This window comes from Vidua macroura, chromosome 3, assembly GCF_024509145.1.
Source record: "Vidua macroura isolate BioBank_ID:100142 chromosome 3, ASM2450914v1, whole genome shotgun sequence".
Lineage (NCBI taxonomy): Eukaryota > Metazoa > Chordata > Aves > Passeriformes > Viduidae > Vidua > Vidua macroura.
Genome location: NC_071573.1, coordinates 43,857,983 through 43,885,893, shown reverse-complemented (window position 1 = coordinate 43,885,893; position 27,911 = coordinate 43,857,983). Strand labels below are relative to the sequence as shown.

General features: G+C 37.0%; 1 protein-coding gene across 3 annotated transcripts in view; it reads left to right on the top strand.

The window, feature by feature from the left end:
• The window catches only part of FAM120B (family with sequence similarity 120B), a 47,809-nt gene extending 21,618 nt beyond the window's left edge, over positions 1-26,191 (top strand). The window contains exons 6-10 of one of the 3 annotated variants that reach the window (XM_053973527.1): positions 14,838-15,044; positions 18,906-19,014; positions 20,280-20,393; positions 24,385-24,433; positions 25,274-26,191. In XM_053973527.1, coding sequence (XP_053829502.1) covers positions 14,838-15,044; positions 18,906-19,014; positions 20,280-20,393; positions 24,385-24,433; positions 25,274-25,361 — 567 coding nt within the window. In that variant the 3' untranslated portion in view covers positions 25,362-26,191. Of the gene's footprint in view, positions 1-14,837; positions 15,045-18,905; positions 19,015-20,279; positions 20,394-22,513; positions 22,890-24,384 lie in introns of those variants that run through there. The other 2 variants (XM_053973530.1, XM_053973531.1) reach the window with 2 other exon arrangements.
• Positions 26,192-27,911: the final 1,720 nt, after the last annotated feature.

The window sequence follows — 27,911 nt, the reverse complement described above, 5'->3', positions numbered from 1 at the left end:
TGCTTCATTTTTTTTTACTGAGGAGGACTTTGGTTTTGGATGTGAGTTGTATGAAAATCTCTAGGTTAAATTAAATTTTGGTATTACTGCTTGAAGGAGAATATAAACAATATAAACCTAACCAGAAAAAAGTTACCTAATGTGATTCACTGCAGTGAAAACTATTTGGATTACACTGTTCTGTAAGTATTTGGATGTTCTTCTAAATATTTTATATATATTCCATGCAAATCTGTTTTTTCTTTTCTTATCTTCTGCCTTTCCACATGTGGATTGAAGGTTCCTAAATTCTTACGTCAGTTGCTATTTTGAGTTGTGGGACTGTTCAAAGAAATTGAATGGTTAGAGCCTTAATGTATCTTCATTCTGTAAATCTTGCTTGTATTTCCAATAAATTCCATTTCTTTGAACAGTCCATGAGAGAATTTTGAAAGTACTTTTTTGCTGATCTCAAGGTAATGCTCCTGTTACTATCCATTTGTTTTTAGTGCACAAGTACCAAAATAACAAAACCAGTGTGATCCCAGTTCCATTGTTTGGTTCCTTACAACAGATGAAGTCCAGGCTCCTATAAGTTTCTTCAAAGTCATTACAAGTTTGATTTGTAGCTGACTGTGTAACAAAAAGGAAGCAATGAAATGAAGGCAATATGGAACACAGCAGAAATGTAGGATTTATTTCTGTCAGATACATTACTGCACACAGTGTTGCACTCAGCGTTGGGAGGATCAGTACTTCAAGTCTGTGTGGCAGTCATTCAGCAACAGCGTAAAGGAAATCAAGCCCAAGCAGGAAGTGTTGAAACAACTTCTTTATAAATGCATTTCCAGGGGTTATTATGTAAGTTTCTAAAGTGCTTCTAAGTTTATTCTGCTTGAATTAGAGGTCTTTGTTTGATTCATTGTGTTGTGGCTCTTTGGAAATACAAATCTGCATCCAAACGCATAACATTAATCAATGTATGCTACTTATCAGCATTGTGCTGATTGAAAGTTGTTCACAAGATTTTGTTATTTACCCACAAAGCTTATGGCAGATCAGCTGTGCATACAGAAGTGCAGGAAGTGTGAAGCTGGTCTTACACTGTGTCATGTATCACTTTATGAAATGGACAGAGTATTGTTGGAATTGACTTCTGCATGCCATTGGCAATTCCTTTGCAAAGTTATGTCACTCTGCTGCTTATATAAGCACTTCATGCACTGTCCCACAATGCCTTCTGCTGTGCTAGAAACCAACACAAGATCCATGTAACATAGCTGAAATTTTTTGTATCACGCCACTTAGTAGATCAGCTTCTTATCTTATATAAAAATTCATGGTAGTGCCTTTGGTAATAGTTTGAGCCAGAATAAATCCTTCTGAAGGGAATAGTGAGGAAAGATTTTGGTCTCTTTCTCTTCTGAGGTTGTGAATACATAAATAATAGTCTCAAAACTTTCCCTCATTGACTTCAAATTAACCTCTTTTCCTGGGTTTTAATGACCAGAATTTCCCTGTAGAAAAAAAAGTTGCTGTTTCTCAGTTGTATGTGTATCCGTGTCGTGTCAAGCTGTATCAAGAATAGAGAACTTAATAATGTTCTAAGAATTCTCTCTTAAAAGGGCAGGGGACTAAATAAGTAGAATATTTTATACAAATATTCTAAGAATAATGATCAATAAAGGAAGCTTTCTGAGAATTACCATTCAAGCATCTAATTTTCAAGATCCCATCTCAGAATAGCTTAAACTATTTTTACTCATTACTGTGTTTATTTAGTCATTTTACAAGCTTGAGTTATGCTCAATAGAGTTACTGAGTTATTTTAATAGTGAATAAAGTATCAATAGGTATTTAATAGCTTAATTTTCTAGATATTTGTGTTTAAAATCAAAGATCCAAGTGCAGTGAATTACACTAACATGCAGTTGATTATTAAATGGAGTTTACAAGAAATCAGGAATAGAGTTTAATCTGTTTACCATAGTTTTTGTTCTCCATTGAAAAGTTAAAAGCAATCCCTAGAAACACCTAAATTACAGAGCTTCCAAAGACAATGGTAAAATTAGTCAGCATCTGCAAAATTTTATGAAGATATTTTCTCATTTGCCATTTTGGATTTAACATTATAATATTATTTAAATGTAGAAAAAAATGTTTATTTCTTTTAAATATTTCTTTGAAGAACACTAATTTGATTTTAAAAAATTATCTCTTTCTGTAAAGAAGCCATTTAGCAAATATGTTTTAGCAGAATACTTAACTTCCACTATGAAATATGAGAGGAAATATAAATAGAGCCCATTCTGATGGAATGAAGAGAGTGTTTCAGCCTTCACTTTCAAATCTACTTTCTAATATGCTGTCCATATTTCATAATTAATGAGATTCATAAGCCCACAAGTCTATGAAACAGAAAAGTCTATGGTTTGGATAAAGTGGGTTAAAGCCATAAAAAATATAGTTTATCTCATGCTGAAAGAAAGTAGGCTGTGAACATGTAACAACACTATACATTAAATATTACTTTCTGAGAATAGCATAATGTTTATACATGAAGATTTGATTATTTTTCAAGATCGATGGTTTCAAAATACCAAAATGTGCACATGATAAAAAAGACATTTTTCTGGTTAGACTTTTTCTAGTTTTTTTGTGGTGCCCCCCCTTACATGGTAGATTAGCATTCTACTTTGCCTGAGCCTCCCATAGAGCTTATATGTAAGGTCAGAATTAAATTTTGGACCCCAGGTTGTCTAGTTCCCTTCTTTCTATTTTAATCTGGTGTGTGGTGTTGGCAAAAAGCCCAGAGAGCCATCAGTCTAACTTTGAGGCCATTGCAGAGAAAAAGAGGTACCAGCAGTTGTGCTTCCAGACTTGTTTTTTATATTGTGCTTGCCTTGGTTGTTTACAAGTGCAATTACCGTAATGCGTGTAAAATACTGCCCAAAGAGGAAAAAGCATAATGAATTATAAACACAATTACATTTTTTTCTAAGATTACCCTAAATATGTGACAATATGAAAAATTTGTGTTGGAGGTTTAAAGCTGTGAATCACATCTTTTCTGAAAGTTGTGACCAAAGATGAAATGGAAACATTTGGTTAAAAAGGAAATTGGTAAATAAATTTTGTGTCCTGATAAATTATTTTTAAAGTGAAAATGTATGTCAGAAAATAGGAAATCAAAGTTAATAGCAGGTGTGTGGGTGGACATACACATCACTGCTGGAATTTAGGGCATTTGCAAACCCTTGATATCTTTGCTTTATAATGTCTCATTTGGCAATATCTGTTTAATAATAGCATCTTTGGTGCCACTTGTAAAAGGAGCAGTTTGGCTGTGTATGAGGTATAAGACAGTAATATGCTGAAATATATTCCTTCAATTTTTTAAGAGCTTTTTGTTATTCAGAATTGTTACTGATGTGAAATGAGCACAATCATTTTAGATTAAATTATAAGATTCAGAGAGTCTTTGCTACTTGATTGCAAATGAACTTTCACACAATCGGTATTAGGTATTATTTAATTACCTTTTGGAATAAGAATAATAATAATAAGTAGAAGAAAAAGAAGAAGTACTCAGCAAACTAGTTAACTAGCTTGAAAGTTGGAAATAGCTTTAGCAAGAATTTCACTTGCACAGAACTTTTGAGTAGTTTTCATTGTGCAGTGTCATGGAAGCAAAATTATCTTGGTTTTATACCTTGGTTTACCTTGGTATTATACCATATTACACAAGGTATTTTTCTCTGAATATTTTCCTGAGGGATACTTGGCCACATCCATGCAAAACAGCAGTATGTTTTAGAGTCATAAGTAGTAGTGTAGGTGTCTTGGTTGGGATCCCTCAGATTTAAAGGATGCTGTTTTTTCTTTTTTGTTTTTTTAAAGGATGTGTTTTTTCTTCTGTGCCATGCAGACAGAAAGGCATAAATAATACCCAGATTCTGAACACTCGATAATTTCAATCTCCTGATGAAGCCAACCAAGCCCAGCTCTGTCAATACCACTATGTGTGATATTTTTCAAAAAGACCCCAAACAGCCTTTGTGAGCTATCTGTATTTTTCAAAATATGATTATTGAAAAAAAAATCCTTTTCTCCCCCAGGGAGTGTGTATTGTGTCTGTGTGACTCTTTCCTAATTAATATTTGCTTTATGTCTAATTGGATTGAGTAAAACATAAAATGCAAGTAAGAATATTGTAAAGATCTTAGGGATAAACCCTTCTTATATACAAAGGACCTGCTTCTGTAATGTAAATTAGTATTAACTAAAATGGAATTTGAGTGCAGTCCCAGATGCTTTACTGCATCAGGGTTCATATTCCCTCAAAATTTGTGTCTGTCAAAAGTGTTTTAAAAATTATAGGCGAGATTGTAACTGGCAGGTGGTGGAGAGCAGGGGGGATTGAGGTGATTTGCTGATCTTGGCGTGCTCCCCAGCCCATTTTCTCATCTGCGGTCTTTAGGTTTCTTCAGTGTTCTGGGCTAATCTGGAACTAAAGTTCACCAGTATGGGATGTGTATTTCAAGTTGGTATTGGTTCAGTCCCTGTTCAAAATTAGAAATACTCTTCTCATATACTCAAGATCTTAAATGAACCAGTCCAAATAGAAAGTTCCACTGCACTTACATGGGTCAAGCATTAGTTCAAATACAATTGTTTCAGGAGCTGTAGTTCTCACTGCTTACAGAACTTTTCAAAGACCCATCTCTAAATTTGTAGCTATTTTCATAAGCATCTTTTGAAGTTCTGAAAAAAGTTTTCTTAGTCCACTGACAACTAGCTCTACCTTTTTTGCTGCTGTTGGTTCATAGGCATATTAAAAAGAAATCTTGGGCTTAACTAACCTATTCAACTTGTAGACAAGATTGGTGTTCTGCCCCACTCTTCCCATTTTCCCATTTTCTTCTTGACAAAATTTGGTATATTTATTAGTATTATTAGAGTCTATTTCCCTGAACATTTTTTGCAGTTGTTGTGAGCCTCAATGCCAGAATTCACATAGCTGTGTAAATTCTATTATATAAAATTGGCACAAATACAAACCACAGCATAACTAGAGCACAGAACTGTCAAGGCTGGAAGAGGCCTCTAAGATCATCTAGTCCAACCATCAGCCCAGCACCACCATAACTACCCCTAAACAACATTCCCAAATGCCACCTTCAGATGCTTGAACGCTTCCGGAGATGGCGACTTCACCACCTCCCTGGGCAACTTATTCCAGTGCCTAACCACTCTTGCAGTGAAAAAAAATTTCCTATAATCTAGTCTTTATCTGTCCTGGTGCAGCTTAAGGTTATTTTTATCTCATTCTTTCACTTGAAGCATGGCAGAAGTGACCAACCCCCACCTCACTACAGCCTCCATTCAGGTGTTGTAGAGAGCTGAGTTGTAGGTCATCTCTTCCACTTTGTGAAAAAAAATTCATTTGTTTAGATGGATTCAGTTTGCCCAGGGAGAAAATCTTGCGCAAGGTTTTCAGCAAGGGTCTTAAAAAGAGGATTTTTATTTCTTTGTGGAAGATGGTCTTGCATTTTTCTGCATAATTGTGTTAAGTTTGCTGTGCATTTCTGTGAGTTTTCCCCTTTACTGTCCTGTAGCTCATAATTAGCAAGGTTTCAAGAACATGGAAATAGCAGCAATGTTTCAGTTACAAATTGCTTTTAGACTGTATATAGCCTAAAGAATATTTCAGGATGCTTAAGGTAAAAGGCACTCTGGAATTTCAGATAACAAAATTGCTGTTAATTTTTAATCCATGCCAAATAATATTGCAGGAAGTGAAACATGTTTGTTAGTAGTGAGGGTAATAAAGCTCTCCCAAAATATCAAGCAAACTGACAGCTTTGAAAAAGTCAGAGATAACTTATTATAGAGAGGGGAAAATAAATATTTCTGGTATCACCTGGCATTTTCCTGCCACGTTTGTGTTGGTCAAAGTGTACGTTTACTTCTGAATTCAATAGTTCTCACTTCCTTGCATATTGTATGCTGGAAGGATCCAGCAGCCCATGAGGCTTGGAGATGGTGTTTGCATGGCATAGGTGGGGTTGCTCCCCGCTGCCTTTGAGGGCTGACCTGTGTCCCCCAGGGCAGGTGACATCCAGGGCTGGAGCAGGGAGGGAACGGAGCTGTCGGGAAGTGGTGGCACGCGCGCACCTGCCCGTCACCTGCTCGGGGCCGCCTGCACTTGCCCGCACGCCTCTGTCACGCCCGAGCAGGAATGCGAGCTGCACATCTGTCCCTGGAAAAAGAAGCAGATGGCTGTGTGCAGCTTCAGAGAAGCCAAGTGTTCGTTGAAATGAGCCTCTTAGAGGTGGATGCCTTTATAGGTGTATGGTTACAGTGCTTTGCTGGATGTACTGGAGCTTTTCAAATTACTACAGTAGAAATGTTCATCTGGAAGATACCAGAAACAGCAAGAACTGATTTGTTCCCTTTCTTTTCAAGTGTATTCTTGATTGACATGGCCATTGTCCAGGGGTTAAAAGTTAAGACAGTGTCCAGTTCCTATCTGTTGCTTCTTTGACTTTGGTGAAATTGTTCTGTTCTTTCTTGTATTTTAGTTCTTGCTTGTAACAGTAATCTCAAGAATATAAGTATTTTAGCCAAAAGTGCTGTGTGAAAGTGAACTTTTAATATGTTAACATTAATATTGATGTCATACATATATTCTCCCCTTCATCTTTGTTTTGGGGTTATTTCATTTGATGTTCACTGAGAAACAGCTGAGATGTGGTTGAAGGAACTTTTTATAAAGAAATGGAACTGTGTTAAGAGAAAAGTGATGAAAGTACATTATAAGATCCCTTACCAGCATTATTTTTTAGCATCCAAAGACATCATCACTTGTTAAGACATTCTAATCCCAATGTTACATGTGAGGAAAGAACAAACAGGGACAATAAACACCAAATGTGTACAGGTAGTTGTGTATTACCTCCGAAGAAAATTTGTGATTTATGGAGAGATTTAGTCAATTGTTTATAATCTCATCAGCATGTCAGCATGTTTAACTTCCTAGCAAAATCATACAATTGTATGTTGTATTTGTACCCTGAGGCTCCAGTACAATAGAGGAATAGTTCAGGCTAGGAGCAATAGTAAGTAGTATTTTTCAATTACAGGAGGCTGAAAGCATAGTGGTGTTTGCAGGAAGTTTATTTTGGCACAGCACCTTCTGCATTAAAAAAAAAGGTATCCTTTGTTTTAAAATGGCTGTGGATCAGTTCCTGAGGCTGAAATGTGAAATGTTATCAGCAAAGTGCCTGCAGAGTCCAATGCTGGCTGAAGGGCCGCAATACCAAAGTTTGGCTTATTACAGAGCATGCATTTTCTTTAAAACAGCATTCTTCTCTTGTATTCAATAAGTCTTTAAAAATGGCCAAGTTACTCTCACATAAACTCTTTCTGTGTTTTTTTTTAATTTGCTCTGACATAGTGCTAACACAAGAAAATGTAGAATACTACCTGTAAATAATTTTATTTTTGTTAAAACCTAAATTTTTAGTCAGTCCTTGAATAGCTCAGAAGACCATCTTTATGCAACAGCTGTGTGCACCAAACAAGGATTCTCTAATTTCTCTGTATGCATTCATCTAAACCACAGCACAGGGTTGGCATTCTTATGTCAAAAGGCAGCAAATTTCAAGCTGTGTATGGCTATTTTCCATTTTGAAAGGAATATTTGTTCTGGAAGTGGATACTCTATTGTAGCTTAGTTTCAAATGGAATCCTGCTATCTTGAACATCCCTGATCACAGGTTACAGTTTGTCAGTTCCCTTCACAGGTCATCTGAAATGCTGCTGCATGACTCATTTGATTTCTCTTGGAGCTCGGAATTGTCATGAAATAGAAGCAGACAAGTTCTTCTTTTCCTCCTCAACCTGTGGACTTAACACCTAGAAAATTCCTTAGCCAGAACTGTTTACTGTGGACTGTATCACGGACCATATCACTTCAAAGAGTGAACCGCAGTATCAACAATCTTACTGTGCAGCTGCTTTGCAATACAAAGAAACCAAAGGGAGAAAAAAAAAAAACCTACAAAACCTATATTACACTGGCAAGCAATATTTGCTCTACTGGAATTCTCTACATAAAGTATCTTGGTTCAATGACAATTTTATTTGAAGTGCTTATGACATTAATAACAGTTATGATAATGTTTCTGGAAACTGCAGTGCTTCAGACATAATAAATTTTGACAGATCTAATTCTGCTGAGATTCACTGATCTTTCTGTTGGTTGCAGTGCGAAATAAAACAGACCCTTAAGAAATACAAACTCAAACATCTTAAGAGAGGGGATGGTCTTACATTAGGACAATTGAATAAATCTTGAATTTCCATTCTGAATCTAGGGAGGAAAATAAAGAATACTGATTTTTAAGCTTGGCTAATTAAGTCTGGCACAATTGTAGCAGTGAACTGAGCAGTTGCAGGCCTAAGCAGCTGTCATTTGCCAAGAGAGTCTGAGGCTGTGGAAGGACAGACTGCATTAGCAAAGGCAGTGAAGCGCACACTATCCAGTAGTTCTGTTGGTGGCAGAATTTTTACACCTAAAACTGTGTTGCATGGACCAGTCCTATGATTAAACAAAGGGATAGTGCTGGATTGAAGTCTGGATAAGGACTTCAGCTCAGGAGTATGGTCAGGATGAGGCAGCAGCAAATGACGACCCTCATTTTGAAGATTTTGGTAATGGAGCTAGACAGTGTAAAGTAGAATACAGAAATATATAGTGAGTTTCAGAAAGTAAAAGAGTGGGAAAAGTTTGGTGTTTGAAGGCTTACAGTGGAAGGTTACTAGGAGAGAAGTGACCTTTTGCATGCTTTCTAAATTTTTTCTCTGTGTCCCCTAATAAATAATTGAATGTGTTGACCAATTGCAGCTGCATTTGACAGAAATGTAGGAGTCTGGGAGAGTAGTACTTACTGCTGGTTGTTTTAAATAGACAGCAGGGAAGATGGAGAAGGCACTCTAAGTTGCCCAACAGGACAAAACTTTATTGTGGCATCACTTTTATTAGGGCATCCATGTGAGAGGGGGACATCACTACAGGGGGCTACAAGAATTTTCAGAGTCCAAAAATTTAAAATGTGTTTCCCTACCAACTAAATTCAATATTATACATGTGATGGAAAGGTTAGGATGTTCGAGGATAAGTATGTATCCAAAAACATGAATAAATATTTAAGACACTAAAAGTTAAAATCATTCACATTTGTAGAAGGGACATGGCTGCAGTCTGGGCTACAGTCAGATGGTTAGCGTGGTGACTATAATTCAGAATTGATGTCAGCATTCTGTAGATGTCATAGGTACTGTGGAGTGTCACTAGCACTTTAGATCAGAGCTGAGCAGTTGTGGCTAAAATAAGGGAAGTAATGTTGTTTCAGTCTTTCTGCAGGTGTTAATGTGCTGTCTATTGCAGAACTGAATAAATAAGCTGAGAGGACTAAAGTTTTTAATTGTGAAATTAATTATTGCAGAAGTGTCATTTATGCTGGGGTTTGTTGTGGATATGATAAGAGTTCTGATAAAAGCAACTGTTTATGAAAATTAAACAAGAAATGAGATGTAATCATTTTGGAACTGAAGGAAATTTTTTCTAGTTGAAAATTGGTTAGCAGTAGTACTTTTGTGTTATTATTTGCACTTAATGGTGCTTAATGGTGAAAGCAATTTTAAATTTTTTTTTAAAGTTTACTTCAGTGGTGGTTTTGGTTTAATGTAAATACAAGTGTTGTTCCACAGAGAGGTATCATTTTACATCAAAGTCCTGATAAAACCCAGTAAATAAACTTTCCTGAACATATAAATACTAAACAATTGGGTTGTTTACAGCTAAATATTTACTTCAAAGTCTTAGAAGTATTTAAAAACTGGTTTTTCTAGTTTCTGTTGCAGCCAATGCCCTCATAGGATCTCTTTCCAATCCTTGTTTACCTTGTTTAAGCAGGAAGAGCTTAATTTAAGCTGTAATCTTTCATCAGAATAAACCTTAGACTGTTTTCAAAATACTGGTGCTCCTCTCCCCCCTCAGTTTGACAATGCCTGGCAGTTTATTGCTTAAAGCTGACTGATGCCTAGTAAATGCACTATTTCACCAGCGCACCTCTGCAGGTTGACACTGCTGTAATTTACCAACATTGCACCAGTTTAGGTTATCTTTTTTTCAAGAACAGATAATAGAGTCCAGTGTGCAGAGACTTTAGCATCCTTTGCCAGCTCCCACTGGGAATTTATACTAATGGCTGAAGGCAGGACAATCTGGTCTCTGTCTTTGGGTTGAGGTTGTTTAGTGATGCTTTCCATGGCAAAGACTTGTCATCAGCTGAGTGTTCATCTCTCTATATTTAGAACACAGTGTGCCTTAGAGCACTCAGGCAAAGCTAAGCCTTACTGTTCTAGTGACAAGTTCCTGAGATAGGATCTACCTGCTGCCTTTATTGCTCAAGCACAAATTGCCTATGGTTAAATATTTGATCATTTAAGATACAGGTGGCTGCTAGGGGAGTTAATGTAAGAAGCAGCAATACCGATGATATACTGACTGAGTTAAAATGGATCTAAAAGGAGCTGGTTAAACTAGACAAGTACACAGATTTTGATCACTACCACTTGAATTCCAGCAGTTTATTACATAGGACAAATTACATTGATTTATAACTATAGTTGTTGAATTGATTCATTTTAACTAGAAATCATCAAATACTAACCTGTCCTTGAGTGTTACGTTTTCCATTTTATCACAAAAACAGGTGTGTTCTTTTGTAGGTGGGTGAGGAAGGTGGGGAAGGGAGGAGTGGAGAAATGAATTATGTAATTTTAAAGCTTTTTCTTTCTAAATGTCTATGTCAAAATGTTAGCCATAGTCATGTCTTCTGTATTCAACTTCACCACAGGAAGAAGGCAACAGAACAGGAAAAAAGTAAACTCTAACCTAAGTAACAACTATTAATACAGACTTTTTACATTGAAAAAGAACATGCCCAGAATGTTGTTGAAAATCCTACTAAAGGAACACTTTTTAAAATGAAATGTTGTATTTAGTACATTGATATAGAGAGGACATGTAAAGCAGCACAAGTAAAGAACTGTAAAATTGTCATCATGTATTTTCTCCTTGATTTCAAGACATTCAGATGGTGAGATGGCTTTGCTGTGTCTGCTGACATCTAGCATGTTCAGATACTCACCCTCACATTTCAAATGTCGTAGAACATATTTTTTATAATTTTGGCAGAATTTGAAGCTTTTAAATTGCAATCAGTTGAGGGGCAAAAGTTTTTGTGGGTTTTTTGTTTTTTTTTTTTTTTGTATGCTCCTGGAAATAGTTTGTGCAGCTTTAAAAATGCATAGTACAAGGTTTAGACCTCTATCAAAAAATCCCGTCTGAACCTACAAAGAAGAGTCAGAGGACTACTAGTATTTCCTTAAAACATAAAGGTATTTTTACATCCTGATTATTTTTTAATTATTATTTCATTAGATGAAATTTGAACAGGAAATTTGCATTTCATATACAAGATCCATGTATTTTCTCTTCCTGTAAGTTAAAACTATTCAGCAGGATGTGCAGTCTCAGTCTAGACTTGAAAAGTGCTGCTGTGAGCAAACACCTTCCATCCTGCCAAGCCTCTTTCTGTCACCTATGCACATGCACACAGCCGCAGAGATTGGTCTGAACTCAGTAATATAAGTCTTCTAGCAAAGAGATTTCTGAAATTTGTTAGGAAAAAACTTTATGTATGCATAGTGTTGTGGATTCTGTAGCACTTCTCTTGCTCTTTTCAAGTAGCTTACCCAGTTCAGATCAGGCCTCTGATATCAGTAACCTCTGCTGCAATGATACTAGAGGACTGTGAACTTTTGAGTTCTGAGTCTTCAAATAGGAAAAATTTATCTTTTTCCCCAAGTGCTGGGAGGGTGGGGAGCTGCCATTGGTAAGCTTAGCAGCAGGGCCACAGCAGAGGCAACTGGTGCAGGAGGAGCAGTTCTCACACATTCCCTATGTCTCTCACACAAATGTCATCAGCTGGTGGTAGGAGTAGCATCAGTGATATCATAGGGCTGCATCTCACGTGGTTCACTGGGGTCCTGAGTTTATAGATATGGTAAAAAGAACAGACACAATTTCCAAAAGGAAGTAATCTCTTGGGTGTAATGCCCTGCAAGACAAGACTTATTTTCTTTTGGAATTTTCCACGTCTCATCATGACGTCTTAACACTGCAGACACTAGCAGTTGTGAGCATTCCCATGGCAAGGCCACTCTGTGGTTTGCCATGTGTACAGCCTCATTGTTACAGACTCACTGTGCTTTCATTTTCATTGGTTTTCATTGCCAGACATGGAAAATAGAAACTACCCTTTAATGAATGTATTTCCTATCCTATTAAAGAAATCACTGTTGATAGCTCTTGCATTGGTCTTGCTCATACTAATTTCCTTTACAACACCAAGCCTTACCTAATATCCCTCACACACACACAAACACTCCACCCCCCAATACTAAAGTGTTTTAGGAAAGTCCTGGACTAATATCCCTAGAAGACAATGAAGTCTTCTAACTGTAGAGCCTGTCACCAGCAACATTATTTTATCTTGTTGGTCAGTAGGTCTCAAGTTTAACTGAAAAGAACACAGCTAGGGTTGTATCTTCCTTAGCAGATCTTCAGGTTTGATCTGGTGATCAGAAACAATCTAGTAAATGCAATGTAAGAATCTCAGCTGCAACATGATAAGTGACTGTGTGCACTCTAGCAGTTTACTTTAGTACAAATACTGGTTCACTTAAACCACATTCCTCTTTCAAGTACCCTTCAGCATTGTTAAACACTTTGCAAACCCCTGCTTTACTTGCCAGAGCAAGAGAATTATGAGTGTGCGTGTAGTTACTAGTCTCAGCTGGTAAAATGGTAGCTGACATCTGGAGGCAATAACTTTCTGAAACTCAGTGGCCTGATCCCCTACTGAAAATACATTTGTTTTAAAGGGAGGGCTCCTTATTCTAATATGAAGTGTCAAAATCAGAAAAATATGGACCTTCCATTTTCTAAATGACTGCTCAAATTCTAGTGGGAGGTGTCCCTGCCCATGGAAGGAGGCTTGAAGCTAGATGAATGTTAAGGTCCCTTTCAACCCAAACCATTGTACAGTTCTGTGAAATTAGCTTGTGTTGTCTGCAATGGTCTGGATGTCAGTGGTTGTTTCCAGTTGTCTGCACTGGATGAATTTCAGCTACTGTCATGTTGGGTCAATGCCCTGGTGGCCAGCCTGATGCCTTTCCAGGAATCACTAGAGACAGAAGAAGTTCTTCCCAGAGGGCTCTGAACCTCCCTGCCTTGCATCTCCCTGCCTGTATCTTCATATCTGAGTCCTCTTTTGCTTTTACATTTTACAGAAAGCTGCCCATGGAGATGCACCTCGTATCTACAAGTCAGCTTAACAGAACCCTACTGCCCCTTGTCTGTGGTTAGGGAGAACCCCATCACAGAAGTCAGCTTCACCTAGACAAATTTTGCAACAGAAAATTGCATAATAGGGCAGAAAACCAAATTCTTTCACCAGGGTCTAGCTCTATTCTCCAAGTGATTTATGATTTTCATTTTTGGAAGAAGCTTTGTAGCTCTTTATTGCTAGCAAAGGTTTCCAGATTTTGTTATATGGACCTTAGGAAGGAAAAGTTCTGATTCATTAGTACTACATTTCATGGATTTTGCTACTACTTGTCATTTTTTTAAAACAAAGGCACTGATGCTGTATGTTCATACCTTTAAGTCTTTTGGAGATCTTTCAAGATGTAAGATGTAGTAATAATGGCCAACCCTTTCCATTGCATTTCAGACAAACAGTTCACAACTCTGCAGGAACTAGAGCTAAGACAATTTGAGTCACTTTTTGCCCTTTCTATTCTGGACTATTTTGGATACTATTCCATTTCTGGTATAATTTATACCATAAGGGTACACCAGCTACAAGGGATTACAGTATTGATGGCCGCACTGTTATGAATCTCTCCTGACCCTAACAGACTGCTGTGGAACAGACTGCAAAAGGCATTGCCCATTGAGAGCTTTGTTTTGTTTAAACAATACTTAAAATCAGAGTTTCCCCCATACTGGATTGAAGGTTTTTATATTTTGCTGTCCTCTGCCACAACAGGATGTTAAATTCACACATGGAATTTATCTTGGCCGTAAGTTTTAATTGTCTTGTTGAGTTTCTCATTTTGCATTTTCTAAATGTTGTCACACAATTCCAGTATTTCTTCTGGAGACATCCAGCTTGAAGTGAAATAATTTGACTTTCAGATTACAGTAGAAAGAAATTCTGGAGTGTTTAAAATAAAAGCTAGGATACAATAAACTTTGGTCTGTCAAATGCTGCAATTTAAATGATCTCTAAATACTGTAACATTTCCGGGGTAAGAAAACTCTGGAAGGTCAGTGGATCACTGTACACATTAATTTGTACTCCCAGTTCATGTTTTGCATTCCACTAACAGAACTTTTTTCCCTGCAGAGCTGCTAATACTTGAAAAATGCTATGGAGCCATTTATTTTGTCTTTCCATTTACATTTTGAATGTATTTGTCTTAAAAACTTGAATGAGATGCTGTGTTTGTTAAACTTCACTTATTCTACTTCACTGAATAAAACTAGATACAGAACCCTCAGACAAATTCTGGTGTGGAGTAGAGGGCCATCATTGTCACAACATCAGGACAGCTGACAATTTTCTCTGCTGCTTGTGTGTTTATATGTGATGGTAAGATGGTTCATATTTCCTGACTTGTGCGACCTGCCTTTGTGTGTGTGTGTGTGTTCACAGCTTGCACAAGTAGACTCCAGGGCTGTACATCTGGGTGCTGTCCTTATCCGCGGCCTTACAACTTTGCTCATGGCCAACAGTGCCTGCGGCTTTCCATTCAGGATGGATGATCTGATGCCTTGGGCAGTGTTTGATGGAAAACTTTTTCAAGAAAAATACCAGAAGGCACACCAAGGTTGCTCTGTGGAAGAACTTTTGGAAGGCAATGTAAGTAATCGCTTCCTTTTAGTTCTGCATTCTTTGTAAAAATGTACCTGTGCATTTTGTTTGTTGCTTTTGTATTAATGTTTACACTTTTCCCCTTTCTTTGTATTTTTCTTCTCTTTCTTATTCCTTTTTCATTCTCTCCACAAAAAATAATTTTTTAAAAAAGAGTAGAAATACTGAGCTTATGAAGGAAGCTGTAATTTTACCTTTATTTTTGTTCCCACTACTCAGAAAATAATAGAAGGAAAATAGTTGTCAATTTCAAAAATGAAAATGCCTACAGTAGTTTTCTAGTATTGAGATATGAATGAGATCTTTCTCCCATAAGATTTTAAGCAACATATTAAGAACACCTTTAAAAAAACCAAAAGTTTAAGAGTGATATTTTTAAAGGCATTAAGGAACCTAAATTTTGAGATGAAGGTTTGGCAAATTCAAAGAGGAACTGCAAATAAGAAACAGGTACATTCTTTTAGAATAGGTAAATATGGGTATTTCTTTTAGAATCTCACCAAGTACCTTCCTGTAGCTCTAAGTACTTATTTAGTTCTCAGTCACATTTATCTTACAAATCTGGGGATTTATAAGATTTGCATGCTCTGTTACCAGAAGAGCAGTGTGATTTCAGACATGTCTGGGCAGGGAGGTTCTGCTGAGCACTGTGCATTGCACAGGGACAGCATGTCCAGGCTCAGAGGTAGGGTCTACTGGACTTGGTGCCAGACTGTGCTGATGCACTGGTGAAGCCTCAAACCAGACCTGCCTTGTGCCCCACCAGCACAGAATATGTGGAGAGATGCTTGGGTAAATCTGTACCCATCTGGGAAGGTAGCTCTAAAGACCTTCAATTAATGTGTCTTTCTCAATTTATATGTCTGAAAAGCCTGTATCATTTAATTACTTTTGAAAATCTTACCTTCAAAATTCTTTTACCTGCTACTAAATGTATCACTTGAGGTTGAAGTAAAGTAATTACAGAGAAAAAAGGTTTCAGTTTTGATTTATTTTGATCTTACGCATCAATGCCAGCTGCTTTTGTAAAACTGGTTTTCTTTTGTGATTTTGTGTCCAGCTGCATACCATACTGGTCTGGAGTGAGGAGTGCAGCTCTTGTGGGTGGGTGGAATGAACATGTTTTTAGCATGAAGGAGGAGAATAATCCTTTCCATATGTGTTCAATCATATGATTAGGACCATAACCTCTATCCAAATCCCGTGGTTCCTATTAATTGGTCTGTTGATTTCAGTAGATTTTGGATTGGGCTAATGGTTCATTCAGGAATTTCATACAGGACTTTTACAAAACAGTAGAGGGTTTAAAGAAAAAATGGGAAAATGTTAAATATCCAAAGTGAAATTGATACTTGTTTTCCTCTTGGGTAGAATTCAGGTTAGTGAATAACTTTGACAATAGAAATTTAAATCTGTACAACTTTTATATTAATTGATACAGATATTTTAAAATGTGTTATGTAGTATGTTTTAGCTAACATTTTAAAATCTTGTGTTGGAGTTCTGTATTATTCTGTTTTATAATGAAGATCTTACTTTCCTAGGACAGAGTTAGAAATATGCTTGGTCAACTGAAATATTCAGGTTAGGGTTTTTAAAAGCCTGATGCTCTGTTTTAAACAAACCCCAGATAAACTGTTCTGTTGAGAGGAAAAATACTCTAGCTATGTGAACTTTCAGAGTAGATTACATACCTTTCTCTTTTTTTGGTACAATTTTATGGTACATATATGGCAGAGATATGTACCCAGACTAATAAAATAGCTTTCCAGCTTATCAGTTTGAGGCAGGAATCTGTTTTGGGGAGAATTGCCAAGGGATGCCAGTTTAGCTGGGAACACTGGTAAGGCAACAAGTATATGTGATTGGTTATTCCTCTTATTATAAGTTCAACTTTAAAAAAAATAAATAAAAATGGTACTTAGTTCCTGGCAGAGCTTAATATACTGCTGGAAGCCAAGATCTTTTAGCACTTGTTTGTTAACAATCTAAACTTGAGCACCACAAATCTAATCTGGTGATAGTCACAGTATTGTATTCAGAAAAGAAGTTATTCTACATGGTACATTTTGTTATGAAAAAGAAAAATAATAGGAAAAAGTTATTCCTTCGGTTGTTCAGTGCTTGTCTCCTAACTCCTAGGGTCCCTTCTCTATTATCTGGATAGTTGCATTACTTCAGGGACTTGAGGCAATCTCAGAATCAGTGTTGTTTTGAATCTGATAGGCTTAAATACAGATGATAGGTTTCTGACAATTACAGTGGAAATACAATCCTCGTTAAATATTTACATTTATATCAAAATTTTTGAACATCTTAGGGTTTGCTTACTACAGGTTCTTATACCAAAAGAAGAAAATGTGTACATTAAATACAGTTGATATTTTTGTGGGCAAGTTTTTTGTGTAGCTCAGCTCTTTGTAGCCTAACAGCTGTTAAAAGATAAAAAAATGGACAGCTTCTGATAAGAACAAAAATAGACCCATCTTGTTTTTTTACAAAATTATGCTAAGCTCATATTATGCTAGTTCTGTTTTTCAAAACTGTAATCACATTAGTTTGTTTATCCACACAGAAAATTGGCTATAATAGTCTCATAAAGAAGTGAGGCAATGATATTGTCACTTTATTAGCCTTTTTATTGTGCTTCTCACTAATGAGTATGTTAATGGTCAATTTTTTTAAATTAAAACCAAATTACATCATGGGGTCAGCATAATTGATGTGTTTTGTTCTTTTCTGATCTCGCTTTTCATCCAACCTCCATACATTCTGAATTTATTCTCCCAGGAATAAAATGAAAGGTTTTTCTCTGTGCTCTTCACAGGCTGGACCCAGTTTGTGTGGTAAAACAATTTTTTTTAAAAATCTGTGGGTTTTAGTTAAGTCTCTCTAAAGATGATTGTTAACTCAAGAAATGTATTAGGGAAGTTCTCAGCAGGGAGTCAGACTCTACCTTTAATTTAAGAAACCTCTCTAGTTACTGCAGTCTTGCTACCTGTTAGATTTTTTTAGCTTATCCTGTCATCTTCAAAAGGAAATGTCATCCTGTAAAAATCAGTTCAATTTTATGAAAATAACAAATTATGCTATTATTCTAAAATCTCTCTCTTCTCCTAATTCTCTTCATCGTGTAGTAAATCCCACATGCCCAGTACCAATCAGGAAAAAAAGAAATACACACTAAGAACTGTCACTTTTTCAAAGCTTACAGAAATCAGAGGAAGTTAAGGATGTATCACATCTCTCAATATTGCATCCTTAAATAGCTTAAGCTTGACCTTTTGACAGTAGAATTTTTCATCACACCACAAGGTAAACAGTTGAATTTAATTCCCCCACTTGTTTTTAGACTTAGTTATGTTTTATAGTCAGGAGTTGGGGCAGATGTATTACTGTTGGGTATGTTCTGTTTCTAATGTATGAGATTAAGAGACTGATTCTAACTGGTGTATTTTCCATGAGTTCATCAGTCCTTATCTGGAGGCTTTAACCATCTCTGCCTGAGGTATTGCAGATGGAAGTCTACTTAAGTGTATCTACAGGTGCAGGGTCATAGAATAGGACAGCAAGGGATCTGCAGATGTGAGCAGAGAAGGAAAAACTACTTCACTGAGAAAGGGGAAAGCATTTCTTCTGCACCCCTACTCATCCCTCCAGGTATCCACATTTAATATTAAATTTTCAAACTTTATTTCCTGTAAAAGTGTGAATCAGATCTACCAGCTTCAGGCATGCACAAGTGTGGCTAAGACAAGTCTTAGAGTTGTTGTGTTTGTGTTTAATTTGTGTTACACCTGAAGAAAGAAGAGCAGAAGAGTAATTGATTTTTAACTGTGTTTTCTGCAGGAGTCTTTGTACACACCCTTCCAGAATTTGAAGTCTCTCATTTGCAAGGTTTGCATGGCAAAGAACAGAACAATACAGAGCAGACCAAGAGGGAATGGATTTAACACAGGTTGGCATTGTGTGAATTTTCTCTATAAAGTTAATATATAGATAAACTAAATTATTCTTCAAGAGCAGCAGCAATTACATAGGCAGCCCATCAAGCTAAGTAAATTTTAAGTTCTTTCTCCAAGAAGCAATTAATAGATCTAAAAAAATATTTACTCTTTTTAGCAATTTATGTGAATTTGATTACTGAAGTTTATATAGAATAATATTTCCATCTAGGTACATAGCTAGTGAGATATATGCAATAAATGTCATTAGTTGACAGAAACATCACTATTTATTCAGTGGCTAAAGATATTTTTATAGGAGAAATTAAATGGCTCAGCTTTTTCTTTCAATCCCTCAGAGGAGCTATTTAACATTGATAGTTGAAGGTTGGAATGAGACAATGAAAATAAACTACTTCTTATTAGATTCGCTGACATATTTCAAAATAGAAGAGAGCTTTTGGTCAGTTTGAAAAACTGTGCTTTCTTGCTTAATATCTTGCTCTTTCCCCCCAACTTTATGGCTCAGTTTGCTAAAGAATTCAGTTTGCGAAATTGTTTTCCCTACCTGAGCTGCCTGACTTCCAGGGTAAAAAACATCTAAAAGGTTTTTAACATCAATCATAGATCAACCTAAATGTTGAGGCGTTGAGACTTTGAAATAATTTACAGTGAATCTCAGTGTTTATGCTCATATTATATTTATTACCTGCTTAATACCTGATCAGTTGTAATGTCTGTGAGGACAAAAATTACCCCTTCAGAATTCCTTGAGAAATTACAACAGACAGAATGATTTTCTGCTAGTTCAGTATTTTGCATTATGTGGCAGCAATACTTCTGATGTGGCTCTACAACAAATTCATGCTGGACACTCAAAATTGAAGATGACTGTTGGTGATTTATAATACCAGACCTTGGTAGCATCTGCTTTTCCTTGAGAGCTATATTTAACCATTTTAATTATGATTTGTGATTCCAATTTGGAGAGAGATTTCTGTTTGTTTTAATGACTGCAGTCTCCAAATTTATGTAATAAAATTTTGATCTGGTTTCTAAATACACTTGTTAACAGCTTGTAATCATGATGTGCATAGATGGAAATAAGGACAAGAGCCATGCTTGTTAGGCTGACTTTAGCTTGGAAAGATCATAATTTGCATGAGTATTTTGGCACAAAACTAAGAAATACTGTTTCCTGAAAAGAATACACTGTCTCGCTTTTTCTCCATTTAAGCTTACATATTGTCAGAGTTGCTTAGTGAATACTGTTTTTCAGGAAGAGAACAAAGAGTTTTTAATCCCAGGTTCCAACAGCCACACAGAAGTCATTTTGTTTCTCCATATCATAACCAGATGAGGGGGTTCACACAAAGACATCTGCAATCCCAAGGTAAAAAATGGGTACATGTTTGTGGGTTTGGAATTGTCCCTATCACCAGTATAACAGCTCTGTGTCTACCTGCAGTTCATGTTTATGTGTGTAGTAACCCTACAGCAGTCAGCAACAAATCTGCATTGATGCCTTAAGTTTTAGCTTTTATATTTTTCAGATTCTGGGCTGCTTTAGTGTGTAGTTCTGAGCTTCATCTTAAGTCTTGGTAAGCGCTCTTCACAGAGTAGGTAGACAGAACAAGTCCTTTTCTAGCCTGGGACCAAGGACAACCCATACTAGTTTCGGGCCCAAGAGCATAAACAACAGTGGACTTAAGAGAGAAAATCAAGACGGATGGGACTTCATAACCTAAAGCTGTAATTGGACAATTAACTCCAACATGCAAATGGACCAAAAGTTATAAAAATGTGAGACCTCGTGACCGGTTGAACATTTTTGTGACCATTTTTGGTTCATCTTGGGTGTAGCCCTGGCTGGGCTCTTGTACTGCCCAAGGTGTATCCATTGAGGCCTTTTAATAAATACCTACTTCATTCTTTAACTCTCTCTAGCCTCTGTTCTAGGTCATCTTTCACAAGGCATCAGCATCAGTTACACAGTTGTGTATTGCCACTTGCAAAAACTAATTCTGCAGGGTGAGATGGAGTGTAGCATTGTAATCTGCAGTCATCTTCTATTCACAATGTTCTGGGAAATAAGCTTTCATGTGGTATTTGTAATCTTTATGCTTGGTCTCAGCTGAACTGTGTTTAAAATTGTAACAGTTCTAAAACAAATTGGCACAGCTGCACAGAAATGTGTCTGAAGTCTTTAGCTGCAGATCTTCGTTCATACTTCAACAAAACCCTCAAGCATATGAATAAAGTTACACACATTCTTAAGTGGTTTTCTAGATCAGGGCTCTGCTTCCAGGTCACTGCCTAAGTGATACAAATGCAAGTTTTGTCTTGCCTTGGCATTAATCTTAAGTCATTCACCAGTCTCACTTCTTGAAAAGACCAGACATTTCAGTGAAATGCCACAGTGAATAACACTGTTGAGCTGACTTAATTCAGTTTTACTTCCTCATTACTGTGAGTTGAAGCACATACATGTAGATTAAAGAAAATAAGCAAAAGGAAGAGAAGTGTCTAAGAAACATCAATTATTTTATTAAGTCTGCAGAGCCTGAATTTCTTTTATGTTTCCAGGTGAGGTTTTCAAATAAGATTGCTGATGTGATTAGGAAAGATAAATAATAAATAGATACAGTGAAGTCTTTAATGTGTTTCAGCTGCCACTGTTGAATGCTTCAGAGAAAGATAATATAATTTGATTCACAAATAATATTCTTTGTAAAATATAAAGCTAAAATATAGAGTATGTATGCTGACCACAAGCAAAACCCAAACTGGTCATTGTTACCAGTTCTTGACCATCTGAAGAAACCTGATATTCAGGGGTCAGATAATCTCTGACCAGCTCCAGAGATCTTATGGTTAGTGTATTCCACAAAGTATGTTCCACAGTAGCTGTGCTGCTGTGTTATAAATGTCTTTCAGTAGCATTATTTAAACATCTTGGCTTCTTCTACACTATCCCTATTTCTTACCCTCAGGACACTCTTAAAGCATGATCCCGTAATTGCAGTTAAATTGCCTGTGTTATAGGTAAAACAGGTTTATTGGAAAAATACATCTATCCTTATAAAAGAGCCCTGCAATGTTTTAGAGCTCCTTTTAAAGTGATCTGCCAACATGACTCATTTTGGCAAAATTATTTTCCTAAGTTTGCTAATATTAGCACAGGTATTTGGGTTACTTCTCTATGTAGCTGTTGTCTGTTATATGTGTGTCTCAGCAAAGAGAGAGAAAAAAAGAACAAAAAAGTAGCCATTTTCTGTTCATGGTAGCTTATGTGATAAAACTCCCTAGTAATAATACTGATATCTGTCTATCCCATCCTCTATGTACCTTTCCATGGTACACTGTTATGGCTCCCGCTTTTACATATAATATATTGAAACAGAGATTTTTAGAGTTAAATTAACAAAATTAATTAAATATTTATAATTTAGCTTGTAGAAATATGTATTGAATTTTAACCTTTTACTTAAGAAACCTCTGCCTGGTACAAAGGGCATAGGAAAATGCAAATTTCTAGAGCTTCTTGCATAAAGGACAATACCAGAAGAGGCAAAGAACCCAGATAAAGAAGCTCCTCTGTCTCCAAGCCTATCAAGACTGACAGACGTACTCAGATAAGCACCAAAGGACCGAAAGCGCACGCGCAGAGAGGAAAAGTTCAAAAGTTCAGTCATGAGGAAGACCACAATCTTCAGCCTCAGGACCACCGAGAGACCCCTGTACGACCACCACAGCAAACCACGCGTGCCCAGAAGGGCGTGGACTTATTTAGCATGAGAGGCGAGGACAGGCGGGGCCAGGGGTTAAATATGCATGAAAAAGTTGTGCAATGTATTGCATATGGAACATCTTTAGGAATAAAGGTGTGGGTCAGACTGAGGCTCGGAGCACAAGTTTTGGAGAGCTATCTCACTTGTGCCGGGCGCTGACATACATACCCACTTCATAACTACCCCAAGTTATGGAGTCTATTTATTTATTCCATGTATCGCTTCAATATAAATCATTGGATTAAATACAGTAAAAAGTAATGGAACAGTAACCGTGGGACCCATATCTTCTGTATCAGGAGTGATAAGACAGCCTTTGCTCTCTCTTATCAGTTAATGTTTAAGAATTCTGTGACAATGTCTCAGCTTCACCAGTGGAGGAAAGAGTGCCTCCATCAAGAAAGCATCAACCCGAGAAGCAGTGGTATTTCTCTGAGAGGATGGCTTCAATCCCCTCAGGCAGAACAAGAACTGGACTCAGGCATCCTTCATTATATGGCCAATAGGAGCTACCCAGCTGCTGTAATAAGCAGCTCATCCTCTAACTGTATTTTGAGTGCAGGGAATTCAGCTGTGGCTTTTTTTGCTTTTTAGGAAGGTTGGGGAGTTTTTTGTTTGATTTTATTCATTTAACTTGCTCTCCATAAATTTCTTGGCTGTGTATTACAAATGGATACAATCACACCCCTGTTACTCAGAGCAGGACACCTAAGCCTCAGGAAGGTAGATTTTCCCTTAATATTTCTTGTTTGATAATTTATGGATTTTAGGTTTGTGGCTGCAGCACCACACCACAGCCCATATAACGTATGGGTAAACAAACTTCATTAATTAGAAGTTAAGACCACTAATACATTGTTTTACATCACAATGCTAACTCATTCTGTAAGAACCTAAAAATAAACTGAGCATTAAGAACATGGAAACCACTGTTAATTATCCATTTCTTCACATAATGTAATTGCATCAAAAGGGTACATTCATTTCAGTCTTAGCACACTGCAAAACACATAACTGCTGATAATACAAAGAGCCTCTCATTTGCAAGATACTTAGTCAAGTCTTCCACACTGGTGTTGCTTTCAAGCATACTTCTGATTAATAGGATTTTGGTAGAACTGTAATGCAGATGGGACCTAGTAGAATGTCAGTGCTGAGAAATGATTTAATTTACATTGTGAGTACTGCTTTGCTAATAGGGCTCTCTAACTAAAGCAGTATTGTGTGCACAGGCACACTTAAACCAGTATGAAAATATTTGTAAATATAGCTTATGTCTGGTTCTAAACAGCATATTATCCTTACCTGAATTCACACAGTCATATCTGCCAGCCACAGATGAGATTCATTATCCCAACCCATTAATTGGACTAGGTTTAAAAGTTACAGTCACCAAGAGTTTTAAAAAGAGCCACCATGCACTTTATCCTCCAGGATCTCAGAATACTAGCCATAATTACACACCAACTGGACAGAGACATATTTTTTTTTTTTAAGATATGTATAATTGTAACTCTTCTTGCACGCTATCTTAATAAGCCCTTGTTTTTAATATAATAATAATGTATTTAATTCCTTTCTTACTCTCTCCAGGTGGAGGATCAGGACATCCACACTGGAGGAGACATCACCTTCCTCCTTGGTAAAGAATTCCTGTCTACAAGTGGCAAATGGGATGGTGGAATAGTTGCCACTGGGATAATTTTTGTTTATGAAAGCCTGTTTTTATGAACTTTGCAGAGTAATTAGATAGTGTGACTGTGGAGGAAATCACACAAAGCTGAGGCTGTTTAGCTTGTTAATCACTTACCATGTTAGGTCTAAGCTTGTTATGAGACCAGAATCACCAAAACTTAAGTTACAGGTACCTGAGGCACAGTAGCTTCCCAGTATGGGTACACTGTTTTGTCCATTTGACAAGGGAAAGTCTGAATTGTTTTTTATAACATTGTGAGATATTACTGAGTGTAAATTCAAGATTTAAACTATAATTTTGGCATATTTTTGTAATAGTTGTTTATATTACAATACTTTCCTCACCATGAATAATATGTCATGTCTATGCTGTATTGTGGTTTATGTCTTGATTGTGGATTATATCTGTGTCTTAAGGGTTATACCATTGTTACTGAAACCCTGAAGAGTTTGAAACATGACATCACTGATGCAAGCATTATTTGCCAGTGAAACAATGTGACCTTCTTGTAAAATGTAACACCTTTTTACAAAGGGAAAAATTTGCTTTTACATTTGATACTGTTAGTTAAGCAACTTTTAATAATTTTTTCAACTGAGGAAAGAATCTATCATGCTCTACTTCTATAAACTTCTATAATATTCTGTAATGAATAATACATATGAGAATTTAATATTTCTTTTCTGTCCAGAAGTCTAATTTAAACACTTACCTTTAAAATTATTTCTTAAAAATTGGTATGTTTCACTTTGTGATTCAGTTTCAGTAATATATGTATTTGTTTAGTTCTAAAATCAAGGGGGTGTCAAGAGAGGAGCCAGGCTCTTCTCGATGGTGCCAAGCAATAGGACAAAAAGCAATGGGCAGAAAATGATGCACAGGAAGTTCCACTTGACTATGAGGAGAAGTTCGTCACTGTGGAGGTGACCAAGCACTGGAACATATCGTCCAGAGATGTTGTGGAATCTCCCTTGCTGGAGATGTTCAAGAACCACCTGGCCTTAATCCTGTGCCATGTGCTTTAGGATGACCATGACTGAACAGTGAGGCTGGACCAGATGACCCCCTGTGGTCCCTTCCAACCTGACCCATTCTGTGATTCTGTGATTATTCAGTAATGTTGTTTCTTAGGCCTTGTGCAGGTGACTCCTTTGAGTCAACTGTCAGTGGACCTTCATTCCTGTTTAGTATCCATATTATGTCAAAGTGAATAGCATTGTCAGACATCTATAACTCCATTCTCAGTTTCCTCCCATGTATTTTTCTGTTTGTAACCCAATAAATATATTTTTCATATTCTGTATATAGCAACAGTCCAACTAAATAAATAAGCAATAAGGATTTCTCATTTTATTAAAAGTCTGAGCAGACACCATTTCACACAACACGGTGTCTTGATTTGCATTTCAGGAAATGCACTGTCATCATAGGGGTATTCCTGCTTCCTTTTTCAATCGATTTTCCACTGACTGTAATTGTATTATCATAATTTTTTTACTGTCATTTTTATCCCTCCCTTCCAAACCTTTTGAAATAATGTGGTCTGAATTTTATGGAAACTTCACTGGTTTCAGGGATCTCATAATGTATAATAGTGTATTTTAAAAGAATGTGATTGTGTGGCAGAATTTGTTGGTAATTCCCTCTTCAGGCTTTGATATGAGAAAAGATGTCTGTTGTCCTCAATAAACAAAGTTAAATACAGTCAGAGTGGGAGTTTTGCTGTGCTACCTGTGCTATGAATTGTTGGTAATAATTACCCTGATTACTGAAGAATTGATAGCGTCTCTGTGAGGTTGTTTTTTTTCCTAATGTTAGACCATAAGCAGAAGCTGCTTATTATTGTTATTTCCAAGCCAAAAGATTTTTTTCCCACCAGGAATAGTAGAGGGAAAGCAGAAGCATGACGTTGAAACATAGAGGTGCTACTTTTCTGTCTCACTGAACTTTGAATTGTTCACAATACCACACATCTTATGGAATCTAGAAAGAAATAATATCAGAGAACATGACTGTAAAGGTTCTAGTTTAATAGGGTTCCTTTATTATGTGGACCACAGGGTTGCTTTGAATGGTTACAGAACAGAGGACAGACAGACGTGGATTTGAAGTGAAGGAACATATTTTTGTGAAGAAAAGCATTCTTGTTCAGCTGTACTGCTTAGTCTTCTCTGACTCAAATATTCACTGAAATTGTCGATTGATTTATTAGCTTTATGTGTTTCCCTTCTAGAAGGGGATCCAGAGAACATTCTATTACATCAATAACTTAGTCAACAATGACTCAGCAGAAATTGTGACATGGTCATTGTGAGAGAGTGACTGACAGGAACACATCTATCAGCTTTCCTCTTTATGTGTCCTTCCTCTCAAATTACTTTGCTCATTTGTGACACCATCACACTGGGAATCTGAATCTGGACTGAAGAAAACCCTGAAACAACAAGTTAATCTTATGATGCTATGGCACTGCAAGTATCAAAACATATAGTTTATGCCTCTTTTATAAAACAGGAGACTACAATTTTAATTGCTCTGCTATCTTAGCAAGTGCTATGCTTGGATGGACGGGAACAGCTGTCCTAAAGCTCTACAGATCTTTTTGTGCCATGCTGTCTGAGAAAAAGTATAAGGATACTCCAACATACGGTATTATATTGCAGAGGTGATCTTTATTTAGATGCTGGGGAGGAAAATCAAAAGTTTGCATGTTCACATTTAAACACTGACTCCCCATTGGCAGCTAAACTGGGAAACAGGCTAGTATGTGCTCTTTCACTTGGAAGTTTGATGGGATAGTTCTCTGTGATGCAGAGCCTCTTTCTCTTAGAGAGCATCTTTTGGTTCTGTGGAAGCATGGTCAGCCCAGTAAATGTCCAGAAACCTTGGTATGTTTCTGCCATAAAGGCACGTGATGCCTGAGAGCACAGGAATGCCATGGGGTTCTGTGAGCCTGGTGAGGCTGCCCTCTTGGGTACATGCTTGATGGCCTGCCAAACTCATCAGTGCAGGTCATTCAGGATGGCTGAGGTTGCTCAGGACGGGGCTCGTGATGATGACTATTACAAGCACCAGTGTTTCCTGATGTCCCTGGTGCAGAGGTGACTGACAGTTCCATGCCTACATCCTGAAGGCATTGCCAGGCTCTCCTCCTGGTTCTCAAAGGGGTTTGACTGCCTACAGCTGGGTGACCGTGGATCTAGCTGGTCAGTGAGGAAGACTTGTGTGAAAGAGCTGTGGGAAGCCTCCTGGGAATCTCATGAGACTCTTGACTCAAGAGCAATGTTTAAGCCCAGGTACTTGCCCTTGGTGCTTGCCTAATCTATTTTGTACTCAGCCCTGTGCCTGTCTGATTCTGCCTTTGCCTTGATTATTTGACTTCCTTGTGTGACATAGACATCCCTCCTCCCCATGGACTTGTTCA